The sequence below is a fragment of the Echinops telfairi genome, unplaced genomic scaffold, assembly GCF_000313985.2.
Source record: "Echinops telfairi isolate 266 unplaced genomic scaffold, ASM31398v2 ScPeMD7_60;HRSCAF=208, whole genome shotgun sequence".
Lineage (NCBI taxonomy): Eukaryota > Metazoa > Chordata > Mammalia > Afrosoricida > Tenrecidae > Echinops > Echinops telfairi.
The window spans coordinates 45447419-45458467 of record NW_022103958.1 but is presented as its reverse complement, the minus strand read 5'-3'; the positions used below and the strand labels follow the sequence as shown (position 1 = coordinate 45458467).

The 11049-nt window shown below is 40.5% G+C and overlaps 1 protein-coding gene across 2 annotated transcripts in view; it reads left to right on the top strand.

Moving 5' to 3' along the window:
* ZNF215 (zinc finger protein 215) overlaps positions 1-8283 on the top strand; it is an 18903-nt gene extending 10620 nt beyond the window's left edge. The window contains exons 4-6 of one of the 2 annotated variants that reach the window (XM_045290972.1): positions 1749-1875; positions 2781-2876; positions 6868-8283. In XM_045290972.1, coding sequence (XP_045146907.1) covers positions 1749-1875; positions 2781-2876; positions 6868-7805 — 1161 coding nt within the window. In that variant the 3' untranslated portion in view covers positions 7806-8283. Of the gene's footprint in view, positions 1-1748; positions 1882-2780; positions 2877-6867 lie in introns of both variants that reach the window. The other variant, XM_004716433.2, reaches the window with a different exon arrangement.
* The last annotated feature ends 2766 nt before the right edge of the window (positions 8284-11049 follow it).

The window sequence follows — 11049 nt, the reverse complement described above, 5'->3', positions numbered from 1 at the left end:
CTCCCAAAAGTTTGTGGAAAACTTTCATTGTCTTTTCATTACATTTCCTATTAATGTACTGAAACCCACTCAATTTTCCCTGTGCATCTGATCCCGCAAGACTATGGAAAGGAGTTGAAATAATTAGAAGAATACATCCCCAATGAATATTTAGAATAAGGTGACCAGACATCCCGCTTTTGGAGGGACAGTCCCGATTTTTTTTTTTAATCAATTTATTGGGGCTCATACAATTCATCACAATACATAGATCAGTTGTGTAGAGCACATCTATACATTTGTTGCCCTCATCATTCCCGAAATTTGTTTGCCTCTTGGGTTCCCAGTTTTTGGCGTTTTAAAAAAGTCCCGATTTTTGGAAAGAATGCACAACAAGCTAGGGAACGATCTATTTGGTCCATATAGACCAAATTTTTAATCAGGAACACCCCACTCCCACCCCCGTCAATGGTGTCCTGCTTTAAATCTGGTCACCTTAATTTAGACTTTAAAGTGAAGGAGGCCAAAGGCAAAATCCTGAACAATGTCATTTAATGGTCAAAAGTAGAAATCTTAAAGGATATTGAAAGGAAAGGACAGAAGAGGAAAATACAGTGTCACTGAGTCTAACGGATAGGAAGATTATAATAACTGTTTTAGTGTTTCCGGAATCATTTATCACCATGGAGATACTAAAAAGCGTGCCATGAAGATAGTAAGTAAGTTGCAGTGGATTGAGTGATAGAAGATGAGAAAGTAGACAAAACTAATACAGACAACTTGTTCACAAAGATAGTCTCTGGAAGGAGCCAATAAAGACAGGTTTGTGGATGCTGGCGAGAGAAATGGAGTAAGTGAGGTTATAAGGCCCCTTGTGGAACAGGAAGGACTATTTATTCTTTAATGAGTATGTAGTACCTAATAGCTGGGCTTGGGAGCTCCAGTGGCATAGTGGTTTTGAGTTGGGCTGTAATCTGCAAGGTTTAATGTTTGAAACTACCAACTGCTCCTTGGGTGAAAGATGGGGCTTTTTATTCCCATAAATAGTTACTGCCTAGGATACTCACAGGGGTGGTTCTGCCATGCCCTACAGGGTCACGATGAGTCCTCGATGGCAGTGAGTTTGTTTTTGTTTTGTGGACTATGCTCAACACATTGTCCAGGGCTGGAAAGATGATAAGATAAACTCTCTGCCTCCATGGAGATTGTGTTCTAGTAGAGGTGGACAAGCACAACCAGCTACTATTTCAGCTAGGAATATGTTACTACGAAGAATTAAAGCTCATGTGATAGAGACTGATGAGGAGTGACACTACTCTGTCGGCGCAATCAGGAACAGCCTCTGACAAGGGGGCAGTGGCCTGCAAAACTCAAATGAAAATGATGCTATTTTCCAACTAGAAAATGCCCTACCACTTCTCCTGGCAGAACCCATGTCTTCCTTATAAATTTCCCTCAAATCTACCATAAATTCTTATTTCCAAACTCCCTTTTTTGTAAATTGCACACTTGCGTAATCTTCTGTGATACAATCGTTTCATTGGGTGTTTTTCTCCTCACAGTGTTAACTACTCTAGACTAAAGTCTACGCTGCCTGTTCTTTTGGTTTCTTGACAGCTCCTTCCATAGATATTGACTGTGGATCCAAGTAAAGTGAAATCCTTGATAACTTCAATCTTATTCTCTGTTTACCCCCTACTATTCCCAAATCACCTTCCTTTAATATTTTGGGGAGTGATATTTGATTAAAAAGGAATTCAATGTTTCAGGAACAAGTGACCTTCAAAGATGTGACTGTAGAATTCAGTGAGGAAGAATGGGGACAACTGGGCCCTGATGTAAAGAACCTGTACAGAGATGTGATGCTGGAGAACTACAGGAACCTCAGTTCATTGGGTCAAGGTGGCTTCTATGTACTTACCTCATGTACTCATTAGTAGTTTCTTCGCCTACTGTTAACAATTATCGGACTACAGAAGTAGTCATGTGCATTCGGGTTTGGGTCAGGGTTTCTAACTTCCTTTGGGCATGATATAAAATCTTCCTGTTTCATCTGGTTAACAGTCCTTTCTGATGTATAACCAGAAACAATGCAGATTCATGGTGTTCTCTTAGCTTTATCGTTCCACAGCTCTTAAGCCAACCATTTGGGATGGAATTCTTTTCCTGTGAGGTATCAACCCCCACAGTTGAACAGGTCCAAGGGGCAGTTGTGTAATTGGGGTTAAAATTAAAGAGACATTAGACAAAAATAAGGCATGGCCATGATCTCAGCAGCCAGGTCCATGAAGAGAGAGCAAATGGAATTCCAATCACAGCTTATATCCATTTTCAGGGATGTGCAAGCCCCCCTGAGTGCATCATAATGGGAAGGGGTTGTACAATCAGCATACATCAATTGGAGAGGGACAAGCGAGGGGTGCACACGCAATTGGAAGGGGCGGCACTAGGAGTACACATGTGACAAGATGAGCAGACCCTAGATTCAAGATGGCAGCCTAACCTTGGCGCTCCTTGAGTTGGCTTGACCTTGACTTTGGGCTCTCCTTCAGGGAAACAATCCACCATCCGTATCAGCAGGGAATGGGCCCTATTTAGGGTGGGACAGACTATAGAGTCTGATTGTTCCAGATGGCTGATGCCCTCGGGGAGATAACCTCTAAGCAGCTGACCTCTAAGTGTACAGTCACCCACCATGTGCTAGCAAGCAGCATCCTAGGCCCGACATAGGGGGACAACCTAGGGGAAAACACTTCTGCATCCCACATTGCCCAATTGACATTTTTTTCCTCCATAAATAGACTATCTACTTTCCAAACCAGTTGAGACTTCCGTATTGGAGAGTAAGAAAAAGCCACTGATCACAGAAGGAGAAATCTCAAGAAGGACTATTTCTGGTAAGAACCAAAATTGCAAATTACTAGTAGCCAAATTACTCATACTTCCAAATAGAAGTATGCCTTCCATTTTCCTCCTCCTAAAATAAGAGTGCTATATTGGGTGTATAGGAGCAAACTACGTTTTCCTTCAGTTCGTGTGTCTTCAAAGAGAGAAGAACACCACCTCAGGAGCCTTTTCCCAAACTGGATTCGGTAACAAGATTAGTCACTGCCAATCTAGGTACAAAATAACAAAACACTGCACGTGCCTGTGCCACCCTCACAAGTTTATGTTTGAGCCTATTGTTGCAACTACGGTGCCATTCCGTAATACTGAGCATCATCTTTTCCTCCAACACGGTATCAAGCATGATGTCCTCCTTCAAGGACTGGTCCCTCCCGATAACGTGTCGAAAGTCCCTTCCTTTTTAAAGAGCAGTAGGTGGACTTCGTTCAAGTCAAATTCATTCTTCCTACAGTCTCTGGTCTATTTAGTTTTCTTCCTCAACACTACCATTCAATCTTTCTTCAGTCTTCAAAGTGAAATCTTTGCTTTTAAAACTTTAAAAAGATCTTTTGCAGCAGGATTTGCACATCATTGAATTCTTGACTTTTACTCCCATGTACATTGATTGTGAATCTGAGTAAAAAGAGATCCATGATTTCAGTCTTTTCTCATGATGTTGCTTATTGATCTAGTTGTGAGGATATTTGTTTTCTTGATGTTGAGATGTATTCCATATTTAATATTTGTATTCCATATTTAATATTCCATTCTTAATATTTGATCATCATCTGTAAGGAATTCAAGTATTCTTCCCTTTCAGCAAGCAAGGTTGTGTCATCTACATATCGCAGGTGGTTAATGAATGTCCTCCAATCCTGTGTTCTTTCTCTATAGTGCACTATCTTCAATTATTTGTTTAGCTTCAAGTTGGTTAAGTATGGTGAAAAGATATGATCATGCCTTTCTGATTTTAAACCACAGGGTATCCCCTTGTTTTGTTCAGACAGTGGTGTGTGGGTGTGTGTATGATGTTCCACACTAACCAGTGAAGCATTCTGAAATTCCCAGTCTTGTAACAGTATGCATAGTTTGTGATCCACACAGCTGAATGGCTTTGCTTAGTCAGTAAAGCACAGGTGAACATCTTTCTTTATTCTCTGCTTTCAGCCCATCTTCATCTGATATTAGTGCTTGAAGATGGGCTCCTCACGTTAAAGGTACTCACAGTGAATATTACCTTCTCAATGAGAATCCTCTTTTCTCACATGGATGGAGCAATGTTTGGGAGGATTTTTATTTGCTGATGTAGCATGATTGAAAATCAGATGGAACAGCTGCAAACATCCACTCATAAAATGTGGAATGTGTAAAGTTTAAATCAAGGACAATTAGAAATTGTCAAAAATGAAATCGAACATACAAAGATCTGTGACATTAATTAATGGAAATGAGCTATTAGCCATTTTTAATTAGATGGTCATATCACGGGTTCCCAAAAGTTTGTGGGAAAAAAATCTTTTTATGATCCAATTCCAATTTTCCCCCAAACTTGAAGCCGCCTCTATGGTCTCTGATGTCAGGATGAGATTAGGTGCTAAATCACTACCAAGGCGTGGTGATCCGGGTACAAAATAACAAAACACAAAAAATCATAACACAAGATAACAAAGTGATGAGCAGTAGTATCTAAGTTAGCATCAAAAGGAGCATTTCCAAAGCTATCCTAACACAATCCTGTCATTGATAGGATGATATTGATATCCAATGGCAAGAAAGATCCGCTAATCCGCCTATTCAAAGTTGTGCACTAACTACGAAGTGCAAGTCGTCCTTGGGTGCCATGGAGCTGGTTTCTACCCGTGGCAACATCGTGCACTACAGGACGAACCGCTGCCACGGCCTGCACCATCCTCACAACGCTTCCTATGCCTGAGCCCCTGTGCAGGCCACGGTGTCAGTCTGCCGGTGGAGGCCCTTCCTCTTTTTCACTGCCCCTCCACGGCCAAGGCAGCTCCCTGCCAATGTACTGCTGCAACTGCTGTTAAATTGTCTTTAGCAAAATGTTGCTTGCATGTGATATTAATGATGTTGTTTGACAATGTCTGTTCTCTATTGGCCACCTTTCTTTGGAACAGTCACAAATAAGAATCCTTTCCAATTGGTTGGCCCAGTAACTTTCTTCCAAATTTCTTAGCATAGACAAGTGAGTGCTACCAATGCTTCATCAGCTTGTTGAAACATTTTCATGGCTATTCCATCAGCCTTATTTTGGTGTTAATGCCTTCAGTGCCACTATCTTCCTTCAGTACCACTGTTTCCTGATCACATGTATATCTTGAAATGGTTGCATGTGCACCAGTTCTTTTTGTTCCAGTAGTTCTGTGTGTTTCTTCCATCTTCTTTTGATGCCTCATGCATTGCTTAGTATTTTGCCTGTGGAATCCTTCAGTATTACAACTCCAGGCTTGAATTTTTCCTTCAGTTCTTTCAGCTTGAGATAATGCTGAACATGTTCTTTACTTTGGCTTTCTAAAAGCAGATATTTCCACGATAGGTTTTAGCATGTTAATCAAAGCTCTCCATACTTTGGTTTTATATTCTCTATCAAAATTTACCATCTATGGTTTCAAATAAACGTATCTCACTAGTTCTTAAATTGAATTGTGCATCTGAGTGATTTGGTTATTCTTTGACGTATATGCATGTGTGTTCTCCTAGGTTCACCAAGAGATTGATTTAGTAAGATAATTTCTAGCTTGGGCTTGTGTGTTGTTCAGACAAATGGTAGCTTCAGGAAATTGTACTGAACCAGGCTTAATTGATATATTCTTGGCAAAGTTAGAGTTATCATTAGAGATACTTTTAGGTGAAAGTAATTTTATTAAATAATTGTGTTTAAGCACAGATTACAGATGAGAAATGCAGGATAATGATTATTCAAGCTTTTCCTTAAAACCTAGTGTAACCCTGTTGCTATATTGGTTATGCATGGGCTGCTAACCACAAGGTCAGCAGTTGGAACCTACCAGTGGCTCCATGGGAGAAAAATGAGGCTTCCTGCTCCCATACAGAGAGTTACAGTCTCAGAAACCCACAGGGACAGTTCTCTTTCCTATAGTTGACATTGTCTCGATGGCAGTGAGAGAGAGAGAAAAATGAGTAAGTATAAATATTATTAAAACAGTCACTCATTGGACCAAACTGGACATTGAAAGGAATTCCATATAAAAAGGGATAACCTGAATTTCTTATTTATATAAGTTGGCGGAGAGTCAAATGGTCAAGTGAAGATGTTCAATAAAGAGTAGAGGAAAAAAATCACCTGAGGTTATGTGGAAAAAGAGAAAGCTAGTAAACTTTAATTTCTAAAAATTGCTAGAGCGACAAAGTAGACTAACAAAACCAAGAAAGTGAAGGCAAAGTGAAAGAGAACCTAGTTTCAATCAGCGCAGATAAAGTTTTAGGTCCTAGGAAACACAGTAGAAACATATCATAGCATGTATGTTAAAATAGCCCAGAGCAAAAATTATTTCTATGCTATCTTATTTTGCAGTTCTTTCTCCTTGTAATGAATAGGAATTCATTGCAGTTGGATAAAGAACAGGGACACAATGATTACAAATTATCTTTAACCTGGTTAAGTTGGGGTGCCTAAAAATACAGACATGTTCTAAAGTTGTGATTAAATTGATATTTTAGGAGAGGCTTCTGTTGGTGAACAATTTGGGTTCAAAGAGAAAGGAAGATTAAGGAGAATCTTTACAGACTGGTCATGAACTTGAACTGTGATATGCCACCCTCTCCCAGTTCACAATTCACCAAAGCCTTTTGTTCTCTTTTCAGTGTTTCTGAAAACACTTTTCCTATTTTATTATCTCCCAACTCTCCTTACAGCATTTTTGTCTCCTTTAGCTTTTCTATAAGTTGCCTCACCTTTTCATTCTGTATATGAAACTGATAAAGCCTGCACAGACCCTGACATAGTTTAACCTTTCTTTCTAGATACAGAGACTGTTTCCGAAAGCCAAACTCCAGTTCCCGAGCAGAGGATTTCTGGAGGAGAACAATCATCCCATGAAGTGATTGTGCCAAATAGACTTTCTTCTGTAGATGCCTGGAAAGAGGATGGTTGGGTATATGGAAATCAGGAAAATCAGGACATGCATTTGCCACAAGAAACTTACATTCCTAAAATAATCCCCACGGAGGAGCAAGATTTTACATGTACTAAATATGAGGAAAGCATTAATCTTAAGTCAGTTAACTCAATTAATAATGTACAACAGAGAATTCCTAAGAGAAAGGGATCCCCAAAGTGTGACAAACTTAAAATCAACTTCAAATTTAATGTATACTCAGTGGGTAAGCAACCTTCAGAATTTAATAAATATGGGAAACCCTTGAACCAGAGTACAGATACTATTCAGCACCAAAAAACTGAGACCACAAAGAAGTCGTATGAGTGTTTTCAGTGTGGAAAAGCCTTCAGTCGGAGTTCATCTCTTATTCGACATCAGATCACTCACACAGGAGAAAAACCATATAAATGCCATGAATGTGGGAGATTCTTCAATCGACGGACAAACCTTACGAAGCATCAGAAGATTCACACTGAAATACAGCTCTCTGAAGGAAATAGACATGGAGACACCTCCCGTAAGAATGAAGACTGTGATCAAAACCCGACACTCCATTCTCGAGGCAATCCCTTTGAATGTGCTGACTGTGGCAAATCCTTCACCCGGAACTCCTCGCTGACTCGACATAAAATGATTCACACGGGAGAAAAGCCGTTCAAGTGTGAGGAATGTGAGAAAACCTTCAACAGGACCTCAAACCTTACTAAACACCAACAGCTTCATATTTGTGAGAAATACTATGAAAAGGAGAAACGCAAAATTGCTGATAGTTGGAGAGTAAAGCTCATTCAACCTCCATGATTTCATTATTGTTGGTGAACAACTTGGGTTTAAAAGAGAAAGGAAGATTAAGTAGAATCTTTACAAACTAGTCATGAACTTGAACTATGATGTGCCATGAGAGGGAACCCCATGGATATAGCCAATGTAAGAAAAAGATTGCCAGATAAAATTCTTTAGTTAAGATGATAATTAAAATTGGAGAGAAGTTTCTTATGGGTTGGAAATCTGTTTAAAGAACCTGCTATACCACACTCCCAAGCGAAGCTCCGAGGGTCTTCACTTAACACACAAACCATACAGATCTTTGTTATTATTTTTATACCCATTGCCCACGTTTTTCCGTAATTGATACATGGTATCTATACTTATATAGTGGTTATTAAAGGGTCCAGCAGTAATGCTATGGTTCTCAGCCATAACCAGCGTATCTAACCCCATCTCATGCCCACTAAGCATAACGTGACACCTCCCCTTCTCAAGACATCTCAGAAATCTGGCCCCTGGTGCTGCAGCCGAGGGGGTGGTGGCGAGCACGGGCTCCTTTTAGACATCATTTATTTCTGTCCCCAAAGTTATTAACACAGAATTCCTTTGTTTGCGTTCTCTCTGACTTTCTTCACCTTCTCCTTCACACATCCATCCCTCGCTCTTCCTCTCTCCAGCTCTCCTTTCTTGTTTTTGGTTATTCTCTCTTTACTCTATCTTCCAGTCTCCCTTCACCCTGTCCCCTTTACTCTCATTCCAGTCTGATCACCCAGGCAGGTCGTTAACGCTAATAAAACCTGTACATTAAAAACCACGCTCTGGAGGACCTAATGTCGGGGGTTTAAATGGAGAGAAAATGTTTTGAGAAACGATGTACAAATGCGCTTTACACAATTGATGTGTGTGTGGATTGGGATAACAGTTGTATGAGCCCCTAATAAAATGTTAAAAAAGATAAATAAATAAATAAATAAATAAATAAATAACCATGCTCTGAGTCCACTTTCCTTTATTACTGTTCTAAGTTATGTGTTGGGTTTAATCCACACAGTCGGCAGTTTGAAACTACCAGCAACTCCTCAGGAGAAAGACTTTCTACTCCCATAAACAGTCTTCGAAACCCATGAAGGGGTCACTATGAGTCAACAGTCACTCGATAGCAGTGAATTTTTTTTAATTTTTAATCATTTTATTGGGGGGCGCTTGCAGCATTTATAGCAATCCATACATTAATTGTATCAAGCACATTTGTACATATGTTGCCATTTCCCAAACATTTTCTTTCTATTTGAGCCATTGGTATCAGCATCTCTTTTTCCACTCTCTCCCCACCCTCCCACTCTCGTGAACCCTTGATAATTTATAATTTTGTTTTCATATTTTACACCATTCACTGTCCTCCTGGGGGATGGGGGGTTGTGCATCAATCATTGTGATCAGTTCCCCCTTTTCCCCCAAACCTCATGGTATCGCTACTCTCATTATTGGTCCTAAGGGGTTTATCTTTCCTGGATTTTGTGTGTTGAGCGCTCTTATCTGTACCAGTGTGCATGGTCTAATCTAGCCAGATTTGTAAGAGAACTGGGATCGTAATGGGGGGTGGTGGTGGTAGAGGAGCATTAAAGAATAGAGGAATGTTGTGTGTTCCCTCGGTGCTGTACTGCACCCTGACTGCCTCATACTTTATGTCCCTTCTGTCCAGTTGTCTACAGAGGGGCTTTGGGTCTCCATTCCAGCCCCCGTCGTTCGCATCAAAATGGTTGGTTGGGGTCTTCTGATACCTGATTCTGTAGACACCTCGTGATCACATGGGTTGGTATGCTTCTTCCCTGTGGGCTTCGTTGCTTCCCTGCTAGATGGCCGCTTATTTTATCTTTAAGCCTTTAAGACCCCAGATGTTATATCTTGTAATAGCCAGCACCATCAGCTTTCTTCACTACATGAATTTATGCTCCCATTTTGTTTTCAGTGATTGTGACAAAAAGGTGAGCATCACAGAATGCCGGGTTATTAGAACAAAGTATTCCTGCATTGAGGGAGGACTTGAGTAGAGGCCCAATGTATGTCTACTACCTTAATACTTATAAATACATGGACATAGACCTATATCCCTATTGTATATATATTAATATATTTACATATGTACAAGCCTGTTTATACCTCTATAAATGTCTTGCCTCCTAGTGCTTTCCTCTATTTCCTTTTACTTTCCTCCTGTACCACTATCATGTTCGACCTTAATTCAGCTCTCTGTATTTCCTCTCAGCTACATTGCAAACCCTACTATGCCCTCCTCACCATCAATCTTAGATCTCTTGTTGTTCTCTTGTCCCTGGGTTTGTTGGCTCCCCACTCCCTTTCCCCCACCATCTCTACCCTGTCGTCCTTCTTGGGGTTGTTTATCCTGCCTATCTTATATAGATAGACATGAAAACAAAGAAATGAAAAATGCCTATGAATATTTCAGTTCTGTCTACTGACACAAATGTTTTCTGATCAGGTCTGATGCAGTGCCAAGACCTACCTCCTGAGTCCTAAGTCTGTTTTCAGAATTCCTCCGGGACTTTGTTGCTTTGCTCCCCTTGCTGTTCTGTTACACCCTGGTTGTGTGTGTGTACACGGGGCTGAGGGGTGGGGGTGTAAGGGGTATCAGACTGGGCACAATTCCCACACTGTGTCTCGGGTGCTGCCCCGTAGCACTGTGGGTCAGTAAGGGACGCCGTGTCTTGTGATGAGGCCGACCCTATGATCCTCTGTTTTGGCTGCTTGGAGCAGAAATGTCATCCTGGAAGCATGGTGGGCCAGGATGCTGTCCACTCTTTCCCTCTTAATTTGCACCCTGGTGGAGACCTGCCACTCTCCCCGGGCTGTATCTGCAGGGCTGTCCTCTGTAATGCATTCTTCTGGGGAGGGGTCAACATAGCTGGTGTTGGGGCCGGCCCCACAGACCTTGAGACTAGATCAAGAATACTAGAAATCAAGCTGTAGGGAGATCTGAGGGCTAGATTATAAAAGATCTTATATGTCTCCATAGATGTTTGGATTTTATCTTGAAGTTAATGGCAAAAGATAGAGTTGTTTATGCAACAATTGGGGCTCTGCAAGTGCTAATTGAAATATGAGAAGCAAAGAAAATAAATGAAATTTGAAAAGGAAAAAAATAATTTTCCACTAGTATGGTTATCTATCAGAATAAGCTAATAAAATCAATTGGAAAACTTTAATCATTTCAAATACATTACATATACCTCACTTTCCTAAAAAGTATCTGGAATAA